At 44.3% G+C, this 25622-nt stretch overlaps 2 protein-coding genes across 10 annotated transcripts in view; one reads left to right on the top strand and one right to left on the bottom strand.

Annotated features, from left to right (window-relative positions):
• Positions 1–233: 233 nt before the first annotated feature.
• On the top strand, positions 234–14694 carry NRBF2 (nuclear receptor binding factor 2). The gene is made up of 4 exons (XM_041475347.1): positions 234–386; positions 10556–10640; positions 12048–12088; positions 13157–14694. Exons 1-4 carry the CDS (start codon positions 333–335, stop codon positions 13871–13873), a joined length of 897 nt encoding a protein of 298 aa, XP_041331281.1. The 5' UTR covers positions 234–332; the 3' UTR covers positions 13874–14694.
• A 6315-nt stretch (positions 14695–21009) lies between these two features.
• Positions 21010–25622, bottom strand: part of JMJD1C (jumonji domain containing 1C) — a 159901-nt gene continuing 155288 nt past the window's right edge. For all 9 annotated transcript variants that reach the window (XM_041473189.1, XM_041473225.1, XM_041473239.1 and 6 more), the window contains 2 exons: positions 22244–22375; positions 21010–21911 (listed from right to left, as the gene is read on the bottom strand). In XM_041473189.1, coding sequence (XP_041329123.1) covers positions 21822–21911; positions 22244–22375 — 222 coding nt within the window. In that variant the 3' untranslated portion in view covers positions 21010–21821. The remainder of the gene's footprint in view (positions 21912–22243; positions 22376–25622) is intronic.

The raw sequence follows: 25622 nt of genomic DNA, 5'->3' as shown, positions 1-25622 counted from the left end.
TTCTTCACCATTGTAGAGCTTAACTTCTCCGAGAAGCAAGGAAGGCGACGCTTTTCTCTATTTTTCTTCACCCTCGCTGACTGGCACACCCTTATGGGAAGGGCGAACGAATCCCGCCCCATTCCCGACTTTCCCACAGGCGCCTCCCGTTGCCCTCAGGGCGGGCGGGAGGCGCGCGCGGCGCCCGTTGCCCCGGCGACGCGGCCCCCAAGTCTCGCGAGGCGGCGCCCGGCTCTCGCGGGCAGGGCGGAAGCGGCCGCCGTGTTTACAACCCGCGCTGGGGCCGGGACGCGCCGGGCCGGGCCGGGGGCACCGGCGAGCGCCCCTCGCCCATGTGCCCGCAGCCCCCGCCGTCCATGGAAGTGATGGAGGGGCCCCTCAACCTGGTGAGCGCGGGGAGTGGAGGGGAAGGGGGGCGCGTCGGGTCAGCCGGTGCCGCCGCTCAGACAGCGAGGAGAGGGTGACACCGCTCGGCTCCTACCCCCGGGTAACCAGGCGGAGAGGCGCACCTGAACAGAAAAGGGGCTCTTGCCGCCCTTCTTCCCCCCAGACACCTGTTCAGGTCTCGTGTCAGGCCCTGCCCGGACGGGAGCGGGGCCCAGCGGCCGTCCCGGGGAGGGAGGGGGAGCGCTCGGCCCGGTCCTGCCGGGAATTGCACGGCGCTGCCCGGTGCCCGGGAGCGCTCGGCCCGGTCCTGCCGGGAATTGCACGGCGCTGCCCGGTGCCCGGGAGCGCGGCGGGGGGAGCGCCCAGCGGTGCGCGGCCTGGCCTGTGTGGGTTGGAGGGGTGTGGGGACATCGCGTTGCAAAAGCGAGGGACAAGGGCAGTTCAGGAAGGAAGCGTCTGCAGGAAAGGTTTAGATGACACAGGCCATAACCATGAGTGTTTAAAGAGTTTGAGAGGCTTGTCAGGGCCTAGTATTGGCTAAGTGCTTCCTTTAACTTCAGAAGGTGAAATGCTTGAAAACCTTCAATCATTAATTGTTCTACTTAAACTAAATTTCTGAGGAACCTGAACTGAAACACAGATAGTCTAAAAAATACTTATTGACAAAAGCTAATCAGATGGCAAAGAGTCTGAATTGACTTAAAGAGTCTGTCCCAGAGACAAGATCTAGGTCAAGAAGAGTTAATTCTCTGCTGCCTTGTGGGTTTTACCAAGGCTGTGTCTTGGCTATGTGGTGATACACAGAGCATTCCCTTCGAAAACAAGTTTTGGTCCAGCAGCCCAGTTAGCCAGAGGCAGCACACTGAGAATACAGCTGTATTGCTTCCAGGAATGAGTTAGATCCAGGAACTGTTTAGACATTGCCATGCAAACCTCAGACTTGTGTCGGTTTAGGTTTTAACCAAAGCTTATTTATGCCAGGATGGTGTCAGCCCTGACAAATCATTGCCTACAGAGTCAATCAGGTGTTTCTAGGTTGCTCTCCCTAGTTTCAGAAAGACTTACACAACTGTCATTGCAGACCACCTATGGATTTAGGGCTGGCAGTGTAGTAGGAAGATGGTCTGTTTAGACCATCTGTGCAGAACCACTCTGGGTATGTCAGCATCATACTGTCCCGGTTTTTACTCTGTCTGCTGAAAGACTAATAAGGAACAGCAGGAAATAGGAAATCTCTTGTAACCTGTTGATGTCATAAGGTTAAAGTCAGGCAAACTTAAAGCATGGTAAAACAGGGGGGCTAAACTATAGCTAATTCACAGACACTGTAAAAACCTTTTTAAAAAGTAGATAGTAGTGCATAAGATTCTAAAGAGAAAATTATAATTGTATATTCACTAGTAGATGGCTGAAAGTAGCAACTTTTTTGGCAATATCACCAGTCAGTAATGTTTCTTACTGAAACCACTTAGAAATATTGTAGGAGTGACACAGCAGTGACTAAAGCCTGGTTTATGACCTTGCAAACACAACAGGAGTGTGCAGTTACCATGCCTGTCTAGCTCCAGGCTGACAAGGTCAAGACACTTCTGGATGGAATGGATGATTCAGGAAAGAGTTGCTTTACACACTTCCATACACAAAATTATGAATTTGCCTGTGAATACACTGTTTTTGTTTTTAATACTGAATTTGCCCGTTCCTGCTGCCTGGGAGTGTCCTGAAATACAAAAACTTTTTGTGAAACTGCTGTGCAATATAGTCATGGATCATCATATACAGGACAGTGACATGTCCATTGGGGTTGTGTCAAGCACCATGGAAACTCCTCATGATAAGAGGGTTGAATGGGTACAGTGCCATGGTTAGGACATGCCTACACTTTTAAAACACATGAAAAGGAAGGAGTAACTACAAATCTGCAAAGCTTTTCTGTTCACAACCCCTCTCTGCTGTGGAGCTTCAGATTGACAACGTCATTCAGGGAAGGTGCCAACCTCCAAAATAAGAATGTTCATTTGAGTTTTTGATACCATTCAGTGTTGCCTATTACACTCTCTTTTCCCATAAGTTTATTCTCTTACCTAAATCTAGTTCCAGTGAATTGGAAAAGCACATTTTTTCCAAATATGCCAATGAGGAAAATAAAGTTACTAAGAAAAAAAAAAAAAGGAAAACCAACCAAAGCCACCAAATCACCCAACATCTAAACTACAAAGTGATTTTGCATACAGTAATCATTAGTCTTATTTAACTTCTATCAATGGTTTAAATGCAAGATATTTTCCCTCTTCCAATATATCACAGCTTGACAACTTTCACAAAGCTGATTTTCCATCAGTTAAGGCTTTTCATTAGAATTTACCACAGTACTTGAATCTTGCTTTGTCTTGTAAAAATTGTCCATTAATAGTGGATCATTTAGTGGAGCATCTAAGTTACTGGAAAGCATGGATGCTGTCCTGATTTTCCTGGCCACTTGATCTGTCCAAAAAAAACCCCAACCAAACAAACACAACAACAACCAAACAAACAACCACAACTCACCCCTTACACTTTAATGCCATATCTTATATTCTCCTGGCTTCAATTATGCTCTTTTTCTGAAACTTCTGAAACATACATTTCCTAAAATAATATTTTATCTTTATGGAACTGAGTCTTCTTCAACCTCACAAAAAATTTTTTTTAGGTTATGCCATGGAACTTAAAACCAGCATGAAGTAAGTGAGGTCCCTGCACCAGCAGGCAGCTGTAAGCAGGTACCTAGCCCAGCTGATGACTTATTTCACACATAATCTAGACCAGAAACATCTCAACATTCTTTTTACAAATTAAAACTTTACAGTGTAAAAGCATGAAGATAAGTCTTCTATGAATAGTGCATGTTTTTACAGAGCGTCTTGACAGCTCTGTGCTGCTTGCTATAGGGGCACTTCCTGCTGCCTTCTGATTTAGGCAAAGAATTTTGATCCCACATCCAGCCATAATTTTACCCTTAGGTGTAGGAGCAAAAGTTACAAGTTAAGCACAACCACACACTGCTGACCGTCAGAAGCTTGGAAATAACAGTAAAAGTGGGGCAAATCATATTAATCTCAGGAAGAGACTAGAAATTGCTCTTTAAACAGAGTTTGACACCCAGGAGTTCACAATTCTGCAGATTCTGCTTTCACAGCTCAGTACTGTCCTGTGGCTAAGGAGCTATACCAACTCTACCTTGTATTCTTCCTGCAAGGTAGTGGTATTTGTATGGTTTATAATTAAATACAGTCCAAAATCTGGTTAATAACTACCACCTCTTAAGTTTCCTGAAGCATAAAGGACCCAGCTTGAGAGCTGCTGTTTTAGTGAAAACCAGAAAGCACAGAGCAATAGCTGGAGTGAGAACAGCACAAAATGTGTATTCCAAGAATCTCATATAATGAAAGCTTTTAATATTAATGCTGCTAGCCATCATCAGTAGCAGCCATTCCAGTGCAAGCCAATCAATGCTTTACTTTAATGAATTATTTCAAAGTGAGGTAATACTACATCCACACAAAGGCAAAATAACAAGCAGAATAAATATGCAATATGGAAGTGTAGGAGGCGAAAATAAAAACATCTACTGAAGTTCACTAGACACCAGAGAATTTAAACCACACATGTTAATGTGTTTGAGACTTAATGCCAGCCTGCACTTTTGGTATTTTCATTGGAAAACCAGGAATATTATGTTGATCTACAGAAATATCCATGGAACCCCATTTGTTTTCTTTGATTTTTTTTCCAGTCTTAACCTGACAGCTGCTATACTTCATCTTCCAGTGTAAAATGAAACCAAAAAAAGGCAGATGCACTCAATTCTAAAGTCCAATTGCAGAGAACAAGCTTGTAAGGTAACAAAAGGGGAAGTATCACTAGACAGACATGCTTAACACAAAGTCTGTTTTTACCACAGTGGTGGAAGAATTGAGAGGTGTGAATCCACAGAGGCAGCAGCATATCTGAGTGAAGTGGCTGGAGGTGCATCAGATACTCAGCTGAACAGCCAGATCAGTAACAGCCACCTTGGAAAAGCTGGACAATGTTTGGTGGAAGCATGTAACTGCTGAAAAGGCACAACACAAAACTGTTCCTTGTGGCACATAAAACAATTTGCAGCAGCTCCCAGTCAAGAACATAATTAGCTAAGCAGTGGGTGGTTGACAGGTGTTGTTTCCTCACTGTACCTGTGCTGTTTGGGTACCTACCAGCAGTGCCTTTCTGCTGTGTCACACTGGCCTTACATCCCTGTCATCAAGCCACAGAGCTGAGCTCTGAGTAAGCATGACCAGCAGTTTAAAGACCCAAATGAAGCCATCTTGGAGAAGCCTGGTGAGACAGACTGAAGGCACAGCTGAACCCTTTCTGCCCTGCTTGTTTTGAAATTGTTGCTCTTGGAAGCTTGTTTACTGGATAATTTGTTGTAGTGGTTCAGATGCTCCTGTTGAGAGGTAGCTCAGTTGCTGTAACAGCTTGAGCCTCGTGGTTTAGGGCTACATACAGAAGCCCAGACTGGTTTTGTTTTATCAGGGCAGTGGAATGGTTCTCACTTATCTTGTAACCTTCAGTTAGCAAGACTTGTGTAGTACCAGCTGCGACACATTATATATGGGGACAAGAAGGACATTGCCAAAGCAGCTGAGAACTGCAGGCACACAAAATGCCCTGGGAAGGTGGTGGAGTCACCATCCCTAGATAAGGAAAGACCAGACATGACACTCAGTGCTATGGTCTTGTTGACACAGTGGTGTTCAGTCGTAGGCTGAGCTCAGTCCCACTGTCTTTTCCAACCTAATTCATTCTGTGAGTCTGAAAATGGCTCTGAAAAACAAGTTGAAGCATTTAGTGCTTTTATCATACTAGATGGATGAAAAGGAACTGAATGAGGTTGATTTGACTATGCAGTAGGTAAAAGGATACCACACCTTAATGAAGGTGCAGGTGATCAGGGAAAGGGCTGCAGCTCTGCCTGGATGGGTTTTTGAAGACTCCACCTAACCTGAGCCGTATTAATGCAATTTGGGTTAATTCCAGATCTTTTAATTGCATTTGCATGTTGAGGAACTCAGAGTAACCATTTCATTTGAAACTTGGAATAGGTTGGGAACACAGGCGTAGTCAATTAGAGCTATCCAGTCAATTAATGGGGGTTGCCTAAACAACTGCTTGCTTGTCTGCCCATATATTTAAAGTCTAATACTATTGCTTACATGCAGGGTGAACTTGGACATCTTTACAATTCAATACAAAGTGACTCAGAGGTCTGTATTCTCAACATTAACAGTCTCATGATAGTGTCACTTACTTGTTTTGCTCTATAGGAACACTAACCTATAATTTACACAGTTGAGTCATTGTTCTGTCAACCTTGCTAAATACAGGCTTTCAAAAACAGAAAATTGAGCTAACATGTGACTAGTGGTCTTGGTTGAACAGCCACAATGGGTTCTGCCATTTTTTGGTTGATCTTTAGTCATCTTTCTCTACAGAATACAAGTATTTAAAAATGGGGGCTTGTTCCTGTTGGTAAAACTACACCATTCCCATTTCTTAAGTGTTACTGCAAATATAGTCTCATTATTTAGCATAAGTTACAGTACAACTCTTTATTATTTTTACTTTTAGTGCAACTGCCAGGAAATACAAGCATTTTCCATAGTCACCCTAATCCAGGTTGCACTTTTTTAGTAAATGAATGGCCATAGTTGATTCTTAGACCTCTCAGATCAAGTTTTGCACTTGTATTCTCTCTTCATTACATTTTTTCACTGCATATGAGGACATACACATTCAAACCTTTCTAAATTCACTGTTTCCTGGTAAGAATGGGTTTGAAAGAGGCTTCTGTAGAAGTAGCCTCTGACAGAGTGTGTAGGGAGAGCCATGGTGCACCACCTTGTCCCACCCTTTGTGGCCTGCTGCTGTAAACACCCACATGGAAAACACTTGGCACTCTTCTGGATAGTAGAGCAGCAATGCAGTGTGCACTTTGACTGTTCAAAATAGAAATCAGACCTATATCCTTAAGGAAACAAATCCTAAAATAGATCCCTCGTCTCTCAAAAAAACCCTTCCCCTTGTTTTCAGCAGTAGGAGACCACAGGTATTAATCTTTTCTGGCAAGTATAACTGGTATGCACAGTCCATAACATAAAATATATGATAGCAGCATCAAACAGTGGTTTCACTTAAAACATTTACAAACAGAAACTTCTTTGCAGTTAAACTTTCATCAGACCCCATCATTCTAGCAGCTGGGTTTTTGCTGCCTTTGTCATTTTAAGTAAAGTGCTGTAATCTGTGCTCCATAATCCATTAAAATACATCACTTACTGGTGAGTCCTTTGTAATATACTAAGAAGGCTGTAAGCTTAACATCTTGTGCAAGGCTCTGTCCAGTGAAGAGCTATTCCATTAGTGGAACAGAGAAAAACAAAGCATACCTGTCTCAGCCCCAGGAGCCCTTTGCAAATGACTGCTCTGAGGAGAGGGTAGTAGGCCTACTCTGTTTATGATGTGTACTACATCTGCCCTTTTTTTTAGAACATTATTTTTATACTGTTGAATCAAACAGTTTTTTTTCCTGTTATGCTCCTTTCCACTATACCTAGCCGTCAACTAGAATTGTATGGGAAGAGTAGCAGCTTTCTTTCCTTATCCCCACAACCTGAGCCAGGATCGTACTGTGGTAGTCCTTTAAGTTGTAAGAGTATGCTGTGTCTAGAAAGAAAACATTGCTATTTTTTCCTTTGAGGGAACAGTTATAGGTCTGGCAAGTGGGCCTTATGGCTTCATTTCTCACAGCCTGCCATCACATCATTATCTAGTCTGTAGCGGGAAACAAACAAACCAGCAAGGAAGTGGAGTTAAATTTGGGTTAAAGAAAGCTGTAGGTAAAGAGGAGACTCATTGCTATTTTAGAGGATTGTTTGATTGGGCTTTATTCTGCTGTTTAGAGATTATATAGGCAATGATTTGGGCTAGTCAGGTGGAAAGATCAAATAGGAGCACTTCCCTAGAATAACAGTACAAACTTAATAAAGCAAGTGTCATCCCTCAGCATCTTAACTACAGTTAAAAAAGGTGTGGAAAAACATCTCACTCACCTTCTGCAGTTAGTCCAGAGTGTTTCAAGTCACTCAGTAAGGCTTGCCCAAATCTCTTAAGAACCAATTATGTTGTAGCAAGGTGAGGAAGCTTTTCAGCTTAGCCATCCTTCACTCACACCTGCTTCCTATTACAAGAGTCAAGTTGTTACACCTGTCCATTTGCCTGCTGGGAATTCCTGCTCATCAGGATTGGGAGGGACATCTGAAAGTAGTTGTCAACCTGCTTCCCCTTTTCAATTCTGTAGTTTCTTAATAAATTATAATTATTCTACACCCCATCCTACATTAATTTCCAGCACTGCAAGTGGAAGAGGAAAGAGAAATCAGATCTACAAACCCACCACAGTCAAGCAGCAGGTGTTTCTGTAATCACAGCAGCAAGACCAAAGTCAAAGCAATGCTGCTGGAATCTGCTGGGAACCAGCATTGTAGCATCAGAGCTGTTGTGTAAATACCTTCCTCTAGCATGACATCAGACCAGGGATAAACTTGAGAGTAATCTTCTCTTTAGGAGAGAGGACCAGTTCTTCCCTTGCCAGTTTTATAATGGGATACAGGCCGCTCTGAGTTCAAAGTGGATGTGCTAACAGTGGTTGGAACTGCATGGCTGAGGGTAACTGAGCACTAAGAACAAACCATCAGAGCAGACAAGATGTAGAAGCTCATCCATGATCATGGCTAGTAAGCATGCAAATACTTCTGTTGCACCTTCATCACTTGCTGCCAGGAAACAGCACCACTAATTTCTTCAAATTGCTTGTTGATAAATAAGCTAACGTGAAAGTGGGAGAAATTCCTTGGTCTTTCCAGAATCAACTATTTGGAACAAACATGGTTTAGAATAAATGAATAAGTATTTTCTTGTCAACCTGTCAGGAAAAGATAGGAAAATAGGAATTCCTTGCCCATGACTGACTGCAAAACAGCTAGTTTTCTCACACAAGGCTGTGCTGACAACTGATTTTTTTTTTTTTCTGGTGTGGCTCCTGTTGTTTCCCTTGGGAATTCTGTTGCATCGGAGTAATATGCCCTGACATGTATATTTCGATGTAAGAGCAAGAATGGCATTGTGACCTTGTCATGAGAGGACCCTAGGTTTTGTTTTTGCCAACATCTATGGACTGTTGTTTTCTTAATTTTATTCACAGTTCAGCCCAACTTCTTCAGACTTCCTTCAGCTTCACTGGAAGTTAATTGAGAATGGAAATAATTTAATTGCTCAATCAAATAAGAACTGAATGTCCTCAGATGTTCTGCATGTGCTTAAGTGATTTGAGTAAGATCACACTCCAGCAGTTTAAAACATACATGAATAATGTTTGAAAACAATGGGACTCAAATTCTTGTATGTAAAAACTAGTAAATGGAACTTGTCCTCTGACTTGTTGAATTGCTTTCTTAGCTCTTCTGTCTCTGGCTATTCTATTTTCTCTTTCTCTGTTTGTTTAGACCTCCCCATGCAGTTTGCAGAAGCAGCTGCATCAATACTAATTTGCTGAAAAATTGTTTTGCAAAGAACTAGCTCAGGTGTTTTTATGTCCATGACATAGCTAATTTGTAATGGGACAAGCTGCCAGGAATAACCAAGGAGATGGCTCTATCTGTGCTGATACTGTTTGTTCATATCAAAGGGAAATAAGTTTATCTTTCTGGCATATGTCATTTGTAGAGGTCCATAGAAAAAGGCCATAAAACAGATGATTTTCCAATAGAAAAACACTTCCTCTTCTAAGATTATTTAACCTCAGGGTAGAAGAAGTGGAAAGGGCTAACAATGCTCTGAGGATTCAGTGAAGGTGAGGAAGAAGAATATAAAAGAGAATATTTCTTGTGAAGAATCAAGGAGTTGTGTTTTAGGCTTTTTAAGAATACACCATATTAGCATATGAAATCAGTTTTAGGAAAGCCAAATGTGTTCATGGAGTGATGTAACTGCCAGGGATTGCTCAAGAACAGCTGTTGCCCAAACAGTGTTTTCTCTACAAGTCATTCTCTTCTGTGGTGTTAGAGCTGCTAAGGTTCTGGTAGGACACTGAACTTACTGTAATACTGTAGGGCATAACTCCACTTGGCAGACAAAAAGGACAAACTGACCTGCATTTTGGGACTTGTATTTTAAATGGATGTTAATATCAGTACCATGTAAGTACCAGTACCTGATGTCTGTTTACTTCAAGCTCAACATGTAGTAAAGTAGTCCTGAACAGTGTGTGTAACTCACAGTCTTACCAGCTAGTGCTTGTACCTTTCACATGACACAGTCTTGGAGGAAGGGCTATAAAATCCATGTCTTGTGGTAATGACAGAAAAGACTTGCTTTCATGAATGTTGCAGTGCTGGTTATGCAATAGTTTCTCACGAAGTATATGCAAATACTTGCATCAAATGTTTGCTTTCAGCAACAACCTTAGTCTGTGTTGGTGATTTACATTAGTGGTTTACAAATACTGGTATAGATTTAACTGTTGTACAGCAACAACGTGACTTTGATACTTTTAACTATGGCTGTGCTGCAACCATTAATTGGTGTAAGCTGCAGACAGAAAAAATAAAGGAAGTTGTTCACCCAAGAGGCAAAATGTCTTGGGCATAGGGCAGCAGAAAATATCAAATCAGCTGTAACATGTAACACAATTCAAATATCTTGTATTCTGCCAGGTAAATTGGTCCAAAATACTCACAACTTACTGTAACTTCTTTTGGCCTAACGTTCTTTTTACACAGCTATGGTAAGTGCCTGCCTAGAAAGGGGAACATGTGTATTCTGAGGAACAGCTTCAAAAGTATTTTGTTGTGTACACACCAGTTTTGCTGCATTAACAAACTTCAGTTCTTACCAGTACTGACTCTTGTAAGGTAGTATTAAAGAAGAAGTCCAATTACAAAGCTTGGAAGGGAGTGGAAATCTGAACCTAAAAGCCTGAGAATTGGAATCAGTACAGGTTTTTCAGATGTATTGGTTACTTTAAAGATAGGTATGACTGTTTGCCTATTAACCCTCATTGATATAATGTTCTTTTTTTCCTTTTAAGGCTCACCAGCAAAGCAGAAAAGCAGACCGCTTGTTGGCAGCAGGGAAATATGAAGAAGCAATTTCTTGTCACAAAAAAGCTGCTGGTGAGTAGGTTATTTCTCACATTTCAGCTCTTAAAATCAGTTTCTAGATTTGCATGCACCAAGCCTGTCTTGAGTTCAAGAAGTATTTGAACAGTGTTCTCGGGCACATGGGACTCTTGAGGTGTCCTGCACAGGGCCAGGAGTTGGCCTCGATGGTCCTGCTGGGTCCCTTCCAGCTCAGCAGATTCCATGATTCTGTGTAAGCAGAATGTCTAGTTACTTGCAAAATTTTTATTCTTAAAATGTCAGTTTGTTTTTCAGTCCAGATCAAGAACCCTTTTGAAAACTTCTTTTCTCATGTGAGCAGCTAAAGTCAGACATTTCCAAAGTTGTTTAGGTTGGGGGTGGTTATCACTGTGAGGGCAGTTCTTGACTGAAGATGAAGCCAACACCTTGTGGTATGCACAGACTGAAGTTGTGTACCTGCTCTAAGCCAGTTTCACTTTATACTTTGCATTTTCTTTACTGCTTTCATAGGCGAGGTCACAGTGCTTTCTCTGTTGGTAAAGGACAAATGCTTGCTTACAAAACTTCCCTTTCCTAATGTCTGCATCAAGGCAGCTAAGAACAGGTGAGAGCTCCCCAGAACTCGAGCGAAACAGCAGATTGCATCACAGACCTTGAACTCTGCAGGGACAGCCTCTCCTCTGTGAGATCTTGTGCATTTATCTGTCCATTTAAATAGTCCTGCTTCATTTTTTGTGTTGGAGTCCCTCAGCTCTCTGACAACATGCAGCTACTTGGCAGAAGAAGAAAGGAGGTCTTAACTGGTGCAACAAGTAGGACATTTTCAGTGACAGGGCTTGTGCGGAGACAAAGTAAGTGGCTGCTCTGAACATGGTAACCTAGATACCAGGCATTCTGCCTCCATTCATACATACTAGAAAATCCCATAAAGTGAAAAACTAATAGTTTCTTTGGTATTTATGGATACTCAGAGTGATGAGGGATTGCACTTACATTCTAAAATGCATACTTCTTGTTTTCTTGCACTTCATATACCAAGATAAAAGCCAAAAATACATTGAATGTTTCTTGCTTTTGTCTTGCATCGTTCCAAATTTGTTTGAGAATTTCTCATATGTTGTCATTTTCAGCACTAGTAAGATATGCTCGAAGTCTTTCTGGAAATTACTGCAGCTCTAAAAACAAACTGGAGTGACCCAAGCCAACAGGATACCATGGCAAGGCTGTAGTGTGTATTACAAGGTCTTACACTAATTTTTTCAGACCTCTGAAAAACAGCAGCTGTTCGCAGCCACTGTAACTTGTAAATACTTTCCCTCTAGACTGCTGCCTTTATGTGGGATTGAGCACACAGGTCTGAGGGCTTTCCTTAGCTGTTGTGGCAGCTAAGTTCAGGTTTCCCAGCGTGCTGTAAGTGCTGATGGATGTTCTGTCCCGCAGGGTACCTTACCGACGCCATGAAGCTGACCCAGTCGGAGCAGGTGAGACCAGAGCGCGGCAGATGCCAGAACCAGCCACAGCCCCGTGCTGTGCCCGTGGGTCCCACTGCGTGTGGTCACACCAATCCTGGGCATTAGCCTCTGCAAAGTTTTCTGAACCCTTGGCAACTGCACCAGGAGTTTCACAAGTGTGGTAATACTAATCTTCCTAGAGAGTTTTTCCAAGGACAAGAGAAACCTTAACCCATCCAACGGGTCTCCAACTTTCTAGTCTGCCAGACATCTTCAAGCAGATGACAAAACTAGTGTCATGTTTAACTTTATCTGTGAGGCACTTAGTATTTTGCTGCGACAAAAAACCAAGCATCTCATCTACAGTGTGTCATTTTGGTTTAATGCATCCTGATTGGGGGATCTCTACAACAACAGCCCTGACACTTTTTCTTATTCATTGCACAAGTCCATCTGTGAATGTAGTAGTCTGCTCAGTAGTTTTGTACCAGCAGGCTTTGAATTTAGCCAATATTATGAAATCAAATAACCCTTGGAGATCAGACATCTGTCTTTGCTCCAGTGGGTCATTCTTGTAGAAAAATGGTCTTTCACCCAGGTGAGTTCATAACTGCTGTGCCACCTCCTTCATTAAATATGACTGAATCATTTGGGACCATACCTGGCCTTGGAGCAATTTGCTGCTTCATTTGGGTGTTATTGATGAGGCTACACAGATACCATCAGAGAAGCATACAAAGAGTTTGCATTGTTTAGCCAGTGTGGCCGTGCATGCCAAGTGAATCTCTTCCGTCTTGGTGTTGGTCATAGGTCAGTTAAACTCTGGGTGCCTCTGCCCAGAGGTGTTTAGTTTGGTCAGTGACTTACAAACAAAAAGACCAGTAGTTATGCTAAATTTGACATATCTGAATCTGTTGCACTGTACAAGCAGAGAGCACTTCCTGTTGGACTTAATGTCTGAGTAACAAAAGCTCCCCCCCTTGGGCATGCAGTGGTGCTGTTTATGTAAATATTTACACACATCTAATTCAATGTTTGTGAATATTTGGGTGGCATTAGGGATCACCAACTAAATTGTTTAATCTTGTTCTTACTCAGGCTCAGCTATCACTGGAATTACAAAGGGATAGTCATATGAAACAGTTACTGCTCATCCAGGAGAGGTGGAAAAGGGCAAAGAGGGAGGAAAAGCTGAAAGCCCAGCAGAGTGCTGACAAGGAAGCAGCTGCACATCTTCAGACTTCTTACAGGCCATCTGCTGAAGACTCTGATGATCAAAACATTCTGGTTCCTGTCGCTCAGAAATACAGCTCTTCCACAGAGAAACATTCACAGGATATTCGGGGTGTCTTTGACAGGGACCCAGATACACTTTTATTTCTGCTTCAGAAAAAGAAGGAGCCAGTGGAAGCATGTATTGGGAGTAAAGCGCCAAAAGATGACAAAACAATAATAGAAGAGCAGGCAACCAAAATTGCAGATTTGAAGCAGCTCATAGAATCTCTTGTAGCTGAAAACGAGAGATTAAGGAGAGAGAATAAGCAGTTAAAAGCAGAAAGAGCTAGACTCCAAAAATCTCCAGTAGACAAGGAGTTGGATGTAGACACTGACTTTGTTGAGAAGTCAGAGTTGTGGGGTCTGCAGCAGCACTCAGAATCTGCTTCTTCAGCTGCAACTTGGCAGAAGTTTGCAACAACTGCTGGGAAGGCAAAGGACATTCCAATACCCAACCTTCCCCCCCTGGACATCCCGTCCCCTGAACTCCCACTGCTGGAACTGTCTGATGATATACTGAAAGGACTGATGAATAGTTAAAAACCAGGAAAAGCGCTCAGTGTAGTTACCCAAACTTGAGAAAAGGGAAAGCCACCAGGACAATGGTGATCTGAGGGCAGAAACATTTACCACAATCCTACTGTTGGAGAAAAGGCATTAAGCAACTTTGTTACTGTGAAATACACATCATATCTGATTTACTTCATGGAAGTTAAAGGTACCATAGTTGGTATAAGATGGTGATCTCTTCAGTCTTTCTCCCAATGTTTCAAACCAAATGACTGCCTGGAGAATGTTTCAAGTAACACAATCCTTCAGGGTTTTTAAGTATGCTATATGTAATAGTTATCTATAATGCCATAAATGATGGTGCAGAACCTAACTGTTATGGTTGCCAGTTGGCTGCCACTTCATATTGAAAAATGCTTTCTAGCATGAATTTAAACTGTGCATTTCATTATGCATAACTTTGTTAATTCAGATACAGTGCAATTTATACACCTCCTAGATGGATTTATGTGCCACACTCTGTATTCCTGACCATGTTAACCTCAAGTCAGGAGAGATTTTAATTTCCATGCTATGAAGGAACCAACTTACTCGTTCTGTCGATGTGGGTTTTTTTGGGGGGTTATCTGTTTACATAACTAATCAGGGTGCATTGAATCTAGCTATTGGTTTCTGTATAAAGTGACATGGTTTAAAATGAAAAATCTATACTTAAGGTAAAATACCCTTTTTGTTTTCAGTGATGCATGAATGGAAGTAATTCTAGCTGGCAGTATTTGATTGAAAAAGAAATTGTTTACAGCTTAACCTGATTCAAAAAGGATAGGAAAATAAAAACCAAGGTGTTTTGACACTGTCTGTTACATCTGTACAAATGTTGCAGAGTATAAAGTACAAATTAGTACTTGTTCTAAGTGTTAGGATACACCTACAGCTGAGCTTCCACATTCATCATCCAGCAAATTCAAGAAAGCTGGGGTGAATTCAGAGGGTCTTGCCCACCTGTGGAGTGATCTGGCTGACAGCTGGGTTCCAGCCCAGCAGGAGCTGTAGGAACAGTGCTGAGGGTGCTGGGTCTGAGCAGGGCCATGCACACCCTGAGGGTGCTGGGTCTGAGCAGGGCCATGCACACCCTCAGGGTGCTGGGTCTGAGCAGGGCCATGCACACCGTGAGGGTGCTGGGTCTGAGCAGGGCCATGCACACCCCGAGGGTGCTGGGTCTGAGCAGGGCCGTGCCCACCCTGAGGGTGCTGGGTCTGAGCAGGGCTATATACACCCTGAGGGTGCTGGGTCTGAGCAGGGCCATGCACACCCTCAGGGTGCTGGGTCTGAGCAGGGCCATGCACACCCCGAGGGTGCTGGGTCTGAGCAGGGCTGTATACACCCTGAGGGTGCTGGGTCTGAGCAGGGCCGTGCAGCCTCCTCACACCCATCCCTTCCATCATGGCTCAGCCCCTGCCCTGGAGCCCAGCTGGGGCTTTCCCTAGGGGTGTTTCAGTGTGTAGTGGATGCATGAATTACCTTCAGCTGTTACTGATTAGTGAAGTGTTCAGTATTGGAAGCTATGGCATTTTAAGTTATTCCTGTGCTGTTAAAAGGTAAACTTGTTTTCTAAGAGTATATTTTTCTTCCAGAATAGACTTGGAAGTGCAGCAAGAACACCTTACTGCTGTGCAAATTCTCCCCTTACCTCTGTATACCTGGCATCTTCTGTGCTTGAAGGAGCGTAGGGACTGGAGGTTAGGAAAAGTCTATAGAAACAGAGGTAAGACAATTTCATAAGAGGAGGTGCCTTGTGCTGAATTGTAGCTGGAATTTTATCTTGCTGGCTGGGGAAATAAAAAAGTTATTTTTCACATGGAGCAGTTCAGCAAACAGCCCTATCCAGCTATGATGAGGTGACCTGTTCCAGGTCAGGCCCAGCTCTCTGCTCCCACCGAAGGGCAAGTCCCAGTCTCTGCTGGCCCCTGCCTGGCTGACTATTCCAGGTAACAAGGCAGAGGAGCATGCTGTTTCTATCATGTAAGTAAAGCAAGAAAATAGCATGTGCTCATAAGATGGAGATAAAATTATTTAAGCACCTACCTCATGCCACTGCTGGGGGGGTAGCTCAGGGTTGTTGACTACAAGACAGACATATCAGTGGTGTCTGCAAATGGCAGCTAGAGGAGAAGGAAGCAGTTTTTAGGTCTGTTGAAGTCACAGTTCTTCAGAGGTGGGAGCATGGGAATTGCAAGCTCTACTTTCTTCACTTTAACACTAAACTGTCCCTTCACGTATAGCTGCATAAACAAAACCCCAGATCTGAAAGAAGCTGTTTCTCCGTGGGAAGGATGGCCCAGTAGGGGCAAAACTCCATACTGCCACTTTTGGAAGTGGTGCTAAGACTTCTCTCTCTCCTGCAAAGCAAATGTTTGTTTGTTCTTGCAGTCTGCCTACTCAACACGACTGCTGCTGAATCCAGCTCCAGGCAGTAAGGCTGAGCACGGGCATGTTCCACTCTCGTGAGTGATGCTGAGTTTTTTAAAGTAAGGAATTCTTCCGTCCGAATCCAGAGCTAAGCAATTCCTCAGTGCATTGGAAGAAAGGTAGGTTGCACCGAGAATACTCACCACTAGAGGACAGGTTTTACAGATTCATAGCAATAAAGCTAGGGAAATTCTTCTTCCACGGCTGTCAGCAATTTGTGTCACAACAATTTAAAACTGTTTCAAGTTACTAAACTTGCGAGCGGGGTGTGGCCGGGCGGGTTGGGCGGTGCTCCAGCCGGTGTGCGGTGCGCGGATCCCGCTCCGCCGGCGCAGCCACCGGCCGCCACCTGCTGGGAGCCGCGGGGACCTCTCCCCTCTCTGGCCGTGCCCTCGCTTTTGTCACCGCCAGACTGATGGGCTCAGTGCCCGGGCCTGGAGAGAGTAAGGAAGAGGCGTGGTGCGGGAATGCAGAAGGTGACCGACGTTCAGAGAGCTGCAGCAGCAGCAACAACAAAGCGGAAAGTCACTGCTTGTCCCAGGGCACATCACCAAAGCCTGGCACGGCACACAGAAACATTCCCGGGGTGGTGCGTTGCATTGTTTTATAATGGACAGAATTAAAGAATCCTGTGGTCCGTTGTTTCAAAGTGTCTCACCAAGAACCAATTTTAAATACACATCCAGACACTGACTTCTATTCATAGACTTAGCTTTAACCACAGAAACCACCCTTGTCTTGGCACACAGAAATGCTGGCCCTGCTGAATATTGCCAACATATGCTATGCCGAAAGAAACTGTAATTATCCAATCTCTGGCTGTATCACCACAGAAAGAGAAACCGGGAAGCAGTGTGGAGCTTCCTGAGAATAAAATGTGCAGACTTCACCACTACCAGTTGCTACTTAAAATGATGGCTAAAACCAAAACACAGAAGTGTTGGGTTTTACATTTTGCTTTTATTAAAAGGGAAAAAAAGGATTTTGTGACTGCTTCCTCTGAGAGCATTTTCATCTTCAGGAACTCTGGTAGTGAACTCCTTCCTACTGTCCTCTCAGCAGCAGCTCTTCAGCCATCTGCAGTTCCTGATGTCCTGCTTTCAGTGACAGGAGCTACACCTCATCTAGACTCCCTTTCCCACAAAAGGTTGGATCTTTTGAGACCCCTTCCAGTCCAGCTCTGTGCATGGAGAAAAGCAAATACAGCCATAGCAGCTAATAACATCCTGTACTGAGCTGGGCTAAAATAGTAGAAAACAAAATCAAACTGTTCCACAGCAATCAGCAGTGGTGTGGCTGCCACAAGTCAGGTACAGGCTGGACACATTATTTGCCACACCTTCCTGCCTGAGTATGAGGACTGTGGAGTTCAATTGTATAAAAAGTTCATTGTTCCCTAGAGAATCAAGAGCTATGGCCATCTTTTCCTCCACCTTCTTTTTCTCTCATGTTTGTTTTACCAGAAGTAATTTCAGCTTACTCAGGGTTTTTGTCTTGTAATCATTTGAAGTGCTCCCTCAGGCCCATTTGCTGCAGGACTTAAGGTATTATTGAGATCAAACAATATGAAATCCTTAGAGCTGTGAAAATACAGGATTTCCTGCCTCAGAGGTACTAAACCCTACTCTGTTTTCACTAAGGTAGCACAGACCCAGGGACTGGACAAAGAAACAGGCACCTGGGACAAGAATGTATAGCCTTGGTATGGCTGGAAGGTACACGAAATGTTCCCTTTGAAACATAACAGCAAAAATCCCTCAGTCCACCACTTACCTTTAGAAAGGCCCACGTTTAAAATGCAGCTATTTGCACACAACACATCAGGTGAATCACATCTTCAGTTTGCTATGAGGCAAGATTTTCCTAGCAGCTATTTATAGATGGTGACTTCCTTTTCAAAACCGATTGAGAACAAACGAAAAAACTACAGAGGTTCGTTTGTGTGTGCTGCTGACGCCACAGGGCATTTGCTCCTTGGGCAGTTTCCTGAGCCACCCTGCTGAGATGGGAAGAAAAGAACGTGGTGGTGGCCACTGCATCCAAGGCCTGCCCCCAGCACTGCGTGCCCTGCTGCCTGCTGGGGCACACGGACCATGGCAACACCGCAGCGGGAAGGAGACACCGCGCCCCAGCCATCAAAGCACGGCTCCAAGCGTGGAAAGCAGGAGCACAGGGCAGAGCTGACACTGTTTGAAACAAAGCTGGGGGTTAGCAGGGGAAAGCACAGCAGAGGCCGACTCCAGGAATCTCAACAGGGTGAGGCAGCTCATCCAGCACGGATGTGGGGGAGAGCACAAACATCCTGCTCTGGAAAGCAGCAGAACAGGCAATGGTGGCTGTGGAAGGAGGAAGGAAGGGAAATTCCCAGTTTCAGGCACAGGGCAGGGAAGGCTGTCAGCTGTGAGAGCAGAAGAGGGCTTGACAGGATGTCACGGGAGAGGCTACAAACAAAATTACCACCTACCAGAAAGGTCAGAGAGCATGAGAACGTAGTGCTGATCAGATGGGGGTTGGCCTACACACACAGATCTGAGCAACTTGCATGAAGCTGGAGGAGTACAATAAATAGATTTGCAAATCAGACTGTTCTAAACCCCTACATCTGACCTCCCTAACAGGGACCACCATTTCCCTGCCAGCAATTCCAGCAATTTCTGTTTCTGCTAAACCATAAATGCAGCAGCCATCTGTGCTGAAATACTTCAGGTCATCAGAGCCCTGCTTTGTTCTGTGCTAAAAACTTGTTTCTTCATTAGGTACCTCTGCAGTTACAACAGGAAAGAAACTGCTGTGGCCATTTACTGTGCAGCAGTGCTGAGGATGGAGATGACAAGGAGCTGGAAGAGAGGGAAAGAGGGGGTGTGGGGAGCAGGGCTCACAGTTTTGCTGACTCTTGAGGTGTGATCTTTCAAATGACAGGAAAGGAGAAAGAAGGAGGAGTTTCATGGACAGCAAAGCAGACAAAGAGCTTGTGCTCAACAGGAAGGTAGCAAAAGATGACACACAGTATTTCATATCCATGTTCTAGCAGCTGACAGCATTCCTGCACAAACAGCTTCAGCTGATCTCAGTGAATACTTTTGGCTGTATTAAAATAGTTGAGATTGTACAGCAGAAAATCCCCCAAGAGTCTTTAGCAAAGGAAGATGGGAAAAACATACCCAGTAACACCTCACAGAACATGGGGAAATGGTCAAGAGGGAAAAACTAACCTGAAAACAAACCAGCTTCCCACAAACCCCTCTCTGGTGTCAGACATCAGCTGTGATCACCTCTGGTCATGCTCACAGCCACAAGCACAGCGCCAGCCCCGCTTCCTGCTCCCATTTCCTGCAGGGGAGCAGGGAGCTTGGCTGCATCGTGACAGAGCCAGAAACCTTAAGGTACTGAGTAAGCAGAACACCAGTACACCAAGTACTTACACAATTTTTCTGTGGTATGTAGAGTACCTGTGAACTTCAACAACTTCTGGCACTGTTTAGTCTCTCTTCCCGTTTCCCTTAAGGAGGAAGAACATCTTCAGCCTGACAGGCAGGTGCCAGGGATCCCTGCCCAGGCTCTCTGTGGATAGGGTGGTGCCAAAGCTCACACCTCGAGGCACAGCTGCCGTCAGCTGTACAGGCATTGGAGAAGAGGCAGAGAGAAAACCCATGGCTTTGGCCAGGGCAGGCATGGCAATGTGACACTTTGGGGCGCTAACTCAGGGGACAGCAAGCCCTGCCCTCCCACTCAGCTGCCAAGACACACCAGCACAGGGATGAGCAGGGATGGCAGCCATGGCCCAGGCCCAGCCACTGCCCTTGGCTGCAGGAAAAGAACCAAGGGGACTGGGACTCTGCAGCAGGGATGGTAATTTCATACTTGTAATGCATACAAAAAATTCCATTGAAGAAGGAAATACTTAAATATTTACATATCTTGAACTTAAAAAATAAAAGTATGTACAACTAGAGTCCACTTCTCATTAAGCAAAGGTACACTGGCAGATCCTCCACTTTCAGCCAATGCTGCAGAGAAGAATAAAGATGATACTGGATGGAACAGAGTACAAAGCTAAGAAGCAATTGCTAAGTGCAGCACCATTAACTCCCTGGTATTCCTCTGCAACTTGACAAATTCCAAGTTTTCAAGCCAACTAAATATTTTGACTTTTTGAATGAGGAATTGCTTTTTGTGCTTTATTATTTTGAAAGGTAACTTACAGGGGATTTGGGGATTTTGGTGACCCCAAACCCAGTCAGATGTGTCACACTGGAAGCAGTAACCAGGCTCGTTAATGTAACCAGGCTAATCACTATCCCCTTTTGGACACCTCATGTGCTGGCCACTGGCTCTGCCCAATATTTTATAATCAATCTAAGTATTTGAATAGTTTTAGTAAATTAAAGCACACTTCTTGTAAAGCTTTTCAAACTCACTCCAAAACCAAGAATTCTGCTCAACTGCTAACATTTATCATTATTCAATTAAAAAACCATAAAAATGCATTTAAAAAAGCATCCATTATTTTGTAGTATTACCTGAACTATCAAAGGCAAGTTGTTAGGAAATACCCATTCCAAAAAGGCCTTTGCCCTTCCCGTGGAGCAAGCGCCGATTCCTGCGGGAAGGGGCGGCCCGCAGTGCCGGCTGCGGCCCGCAGGGGGCAGCACTTGGCCGCCCCGGCAGCAGCGGAACAAACAAACCCACACCGCGACTCTGACAAAGTCATTTTAATGGAAAATGTAAAACCCCTTTCAACTTCAATGTACAAAGCATGTGTAACACTTGCACTTTTAACAAATTAAAGCAAGCCAATGTTTTAAAAAAATACATCATTGAATGTATATATGTATATATTTACATAGCATATTAAGTTTAATATTTAAGCTTTAAAAGTTCACATAAATTTTACCAAAATGAGACAATTTTTAAATAAATTACACCTTTTGAAAACGTTTAATTGTACACTGAATAGCTTCAATAAAATACTGAAGTGTCTGTATTTAATATCTACTTTATATACTTTATATTTTACAAAGTTTACAATTATTTGGCAGTAATTTTCAGAATATGACATGACTGCTGTGCGGACTCAGCAAGATCCCAAATGCAGGCAATAGCTGGTGTTTGTGTCCTACTCTCACAGTAACTGTCTCAATGTAGTGAAAAAGATCTGAATTATTTTAGCAAACTGTACAAGTCACATTTACATTTGATCAACAATATAGCATAGAATTTTGTTGTTTTTTCCAAAAATAAATACATCATCTTAAATCTTTGACATTTCACAAACTTCATGTACATTATAATACAGACAGCAAACGCTGCTCAACTGTTTGCAAGTGGAACATGGAATCACAGTGGCTGTGATATGAAGCTCTACCGTTGCAGTGTCATTAACAAGTAAATATGATGACTGTGTTTTCTTGGCACTGATGGTTTGTGAAGCTTAAATTAGTGTGTATACCCTTCACAGATCAGGTGAAATAACCTCTGGATGATGCTACCTCCAAAAAGCAGAGTGTGCTCAGTTCTCATCCATATCTTCCATTTCACCTTCGTGAATCTTCAAAGCTCTCACCATTTCTTTAACTGCGTGGTACAAGATATTTTTAACCTGCAAGAACATGAGACAGATTTTAGTAAGGCCCACGACCTAAGGAACTCTGCAAAATTTAGGACTGAGCACTAAGCTTAGTGGATGGAAAAAATGAAGGCTTCATCAAGCCCATGCAAAAGAAACAGCTTTTTACACAGTTTAAAATGTAATGTGAAATAAAGCCAGCAGCTCAAGGGAGAGTCATTTACAGTCCTGGCATTCATGCTGCTGCTCATTGTTATTCTGTGTGAACAGCAGCAAGGAAGTAGCTCCACGCACTGCTCGCATTCCAATGAGCCCGAGCACACCCTGCCTTCCCAGCCCCTTCCAGAGCAGCATTCATTTCCTACCTGCAGTTTATCATCGTAATTGATTTCTTCCTTTGACAGCCTCAGCTCCTGCGTTAGGTGAAATGACTGTACAAGATGTTCTGGAGACACAAAGTCTTCTGTTACTTGAACGCAGCTGTGAAAATTTTGCACCTATCCAAAATAACAAAAAGAGACTGATAATTAGTATTTGGGGTTATTCTTTGGCAGAGGTACCTGAGGAAAGAGCGGGTCTTGAGATGCCTTAACCACAGCCTTATCAGACTAGCGGGCATCTTCAGAGGTAGAGAGCAATTATGTGTCTGACTTATCTAAGCTGGCTGCTGCCAAAGGCACACAGAACGCTGCACAGCTGCCTGTGCTCCGGCATGAATTCCACACCGAGGCCTTGTTCCCCCCTCGGCAGCTGCGCTCAGCCTCCCCAGCACGGCACAGGCGCGGCCTGCCGACCCCGGGACCGCCCTGCCCTGCCGAGCCGGCTCCTCTGCCACGCTGCAAGGTGCCACGTTCATGGAAAAGGAACTGCCAGTGGAAATACTGGAGAGAAACAACCATCAACAGAGAAAAGGGGAGGCTGAGAAGCAGAGGGAAAAGAGTACTTCTTCCTCTGAACATTTCTTCTTACTGACAGGAGATAACGACTGAGGAACAGACACCATCTCCTACCACCCAGGTCGTACCCGGAGGACAGGGGAAAGGGAAATTGCTTCCTCACTGTGACCCAACCACCAACTCCAGTTCACTCCCTTCAGAAACATTTGTGTTTTCACCCCTAAACCCTTACAAATTACACGGTAATTTTTAATTCAGCATGTCAAAACCCTCTTTTCTCCAAACTCCAACAGCTCTTCACAGAAGCTGTGTAACAGTTTCAATTCCCAAAGCCTGGGGGCGGGGAGGCAGAGTCTCAGCCATTCCAGAAAACACTCCACCCCATCCCACCCTGCTCAGGACTGAGGGAGATCTGTGTATTTTAAAGTGAAACCTAGCAAAATCTAGAGTTTCTAAATGCATACTCTAAAAATTCCATTATGGTACATGACATTCAAATAAACCACTGGGGTCTACACAGTTGAGGACACGGGACTTAGTTTAAAAATGACTTTCTTCTTCAAAACCCCTTCCCAAGTCTGATTTTCCACAGCAGCTCCCCCCTACAGCTGAAATCCCAGCAGGTAACCCCCAGCTCAGCAGTCATGTTGCACACAGGGTTTCTGATGGTTCATCATCATCATCAAAGACAAAGCAGTGCTGGTCCCTCCTGAGAATTAATCAAAACAGAAGTAATTCTGGACACGAGGAGGGTTTGTTGATGCCACACAGTCTGCAAACGGCAGAAAGCCAGGAGAGAGCAGCAGCTGCAGAACCAGCACTCAGGGAATTTCCTCGAGCTCGGGGTGAGGCACCGCTGCGCTGCGCAGCCGGCAGCTCCAGCCCCCTCCCCTCCCTCACAGGCTTCCCACCTCTCTCAAGTCTCTACCTGCCCTTGGTCTCCTTGCCAGCCCATCAAATCCCACACCCCTCATTCACTTTCTGCTCGCTAAGACAAGGTTTTACTGACTCCCTATCCCTCCACGGCAGAATAGGGAACGTTTCCCTCAGACCTTTAATTCTGCTGTGCCTCAAGTCTTCTCTTCCCTCCCTTCCAGGGCCTGTCTTATCCGTGTGAAAGTTTGTGGGGACAGATTTTACCCGGCTGGTCTGGTACTTAGCATGGGAATGCCCCGCTGACAGCCCCAGGCAGTTCTATTTATAATATTTATAACACAAGCTGATGCAGTGACACACACATAGAAACGTTTAGCAACCATTCCCCTGAGGTTTGTGGGGCGAGGAGTGCAGCACTCCCACGGCTGTGCCACTTCCAGCTGAACTGAGAGCAGCTTCACACCCAGCCCACGCGGAGCAGACGTTTCCAGCAGGGCCGGGAGGCGGCTGCGGTGCTGGAAAAGCCTCGGACTCGGGCCAGGACAGGGAAAGGTGAGTGGGCAGGGAAGAAAGGGCCACCCACCCATCCTGATGGCCACAGGATCAGCCACTTCCTGCAAGGCTGAGCTCCAGAGCTCTGCATATGCAACGCCCAGACCTTTATCCTACAATCCTTATCGGAGCATTGCCAGGATGTCACATTACCTCCGAGCATGTTATTGTACAATACATAATCCTGCTGTTAAATCAAGATAATGCCTCTATAAAAAACAACATTATAATAACTTGTTCCACTTGTTCCAAGTTTTGCAGGGCTCCTGAACACCACATTTCAATTACTGACTCCAGTATTTCTAGCTTTTTATTTTTAGGTAAAATATTTTACTAATTTGGAGCTACCAAGTTAAAACCAGGGAGGCTATCCCTAGAGATGTCTGTGATAACATAACCCACAGTGAGCAGCAGAAGAGTGAATCTTTCAAAAGAACAGTATCAACACCCTTTTTTAGCTGGGGAAGTTCCAAGGAGAGCTCAGGGGCTCCCTGTCACAAGTGCCACAGAGGGAACAAGATGCAGCCATCAGCAAGGCAGGGACAATGCTGAGCTCCCACCCTGTACAGCCAAGAAGAAAGGAGATGTCCCTCACAGAGCACTCAGGGAAGCATCTGCAGAGGTGACCGGTCCAACACTGGATCTATTTCTGGATTCTCCTTCTGAGAGAGCAATTCCCTCTACAAGAGGAGCTGCCAAGGCTGCCCTGCCCATCACAGCTCACAGGAGAGGCTGTCCCTCCCATCCTACCAGGAACAGTCTGACTTTGCCTGCTGCAGTCATCACAAGAAGAATGTGACTGCTGTCTGCAAGTACACAGGGAGGGGGAGAAAGCTGGAAGCAAGTGGAATGCAATATGCTGCCATGAAATGTAAAGAATAAGTTACTTGAAAAGCCAGACGTGAATCCATAGAACCGGGGGGAAGGGGGAACCTCCTCCATGTTAGGGCAGTAAATTCTAGACCAGCACATCAGAAGCAGCAGTGTGCCAACAATCCTAAGTGGCTCCAGAACAGAAGAGTCAGAACTACACTTATGCAGCAACCACAGGCAGCCAGGCTCCCTAGCTCCAGCCCTCAGTCTGATTTCTTCTGCTCCACAACATTACTCATGAGCAAATAAAAATGTTAATTTACCACCTAATTTAGCATCAACTCTTACCCAGTTTTAATAATTAAAAGGTTCATAATGTGCATGTAAATCTGAAACACTTAATGTGTAAACTTAACATGGTATGTATTCTTGTGCAGACTTATTTTTCCGTTTTTAAATGTGCTTTGTATCTCTGAAGTGCTGGTGCTGATCCCTAAGGTCAGTATTTACGCATCTCTACAGAGAGCACTATGCACATACATGAAAGAACACGATGCTTTTATTTCCTCCTACGTGGCAGATTCACAGGAACTTCTTACTGAAGATG

This window comes from Pyrgilauda ruficollis, unplaced genomic scaffold (assembly GCF_017590135.1).
Source record: "Pyrgilauda ruficollis isolate IOZ18807 unplaced genomic scaffold, ASM1759013v1 scaffold11, whole genome shotgun sequence".
In the NCBI taxonomy this organism is placed as follows: Eukaryota; Metazoa; Chordata; class Aves; order Passeriformes; family Passeridae; genus Pyrgilauda; species Pyrgilauda ruficollis.
This window is presented reverse-complemented; position numbering and strand designations above follow the sequence as displayed.

Bases quoted from the DNA above. Each gene is read 5' to 3' on its own strand.
- NRBF2 (XM_041475347.1), top strand. From the start codon at position 333: ATGTGCCCGCAGCCCCCGCCGTCCATGGAAGTGATGGAGGGGCCCCTC. The intron at 387-10,555 runs GTGAGCGCGGGG...TTTCCTTTTAAG, and splicing joins TGGAGGGGCCCCTCAACCTG to GCTCACCAGCAAAGCAGAAA. The intron at 12,089-13,156 runs GTGAGACCAGAG...GTTCTTACTCAG, and splicing joins AGCTGACCCAGTCGGAGCAG to GCTCAGCTATCACTGGAATT.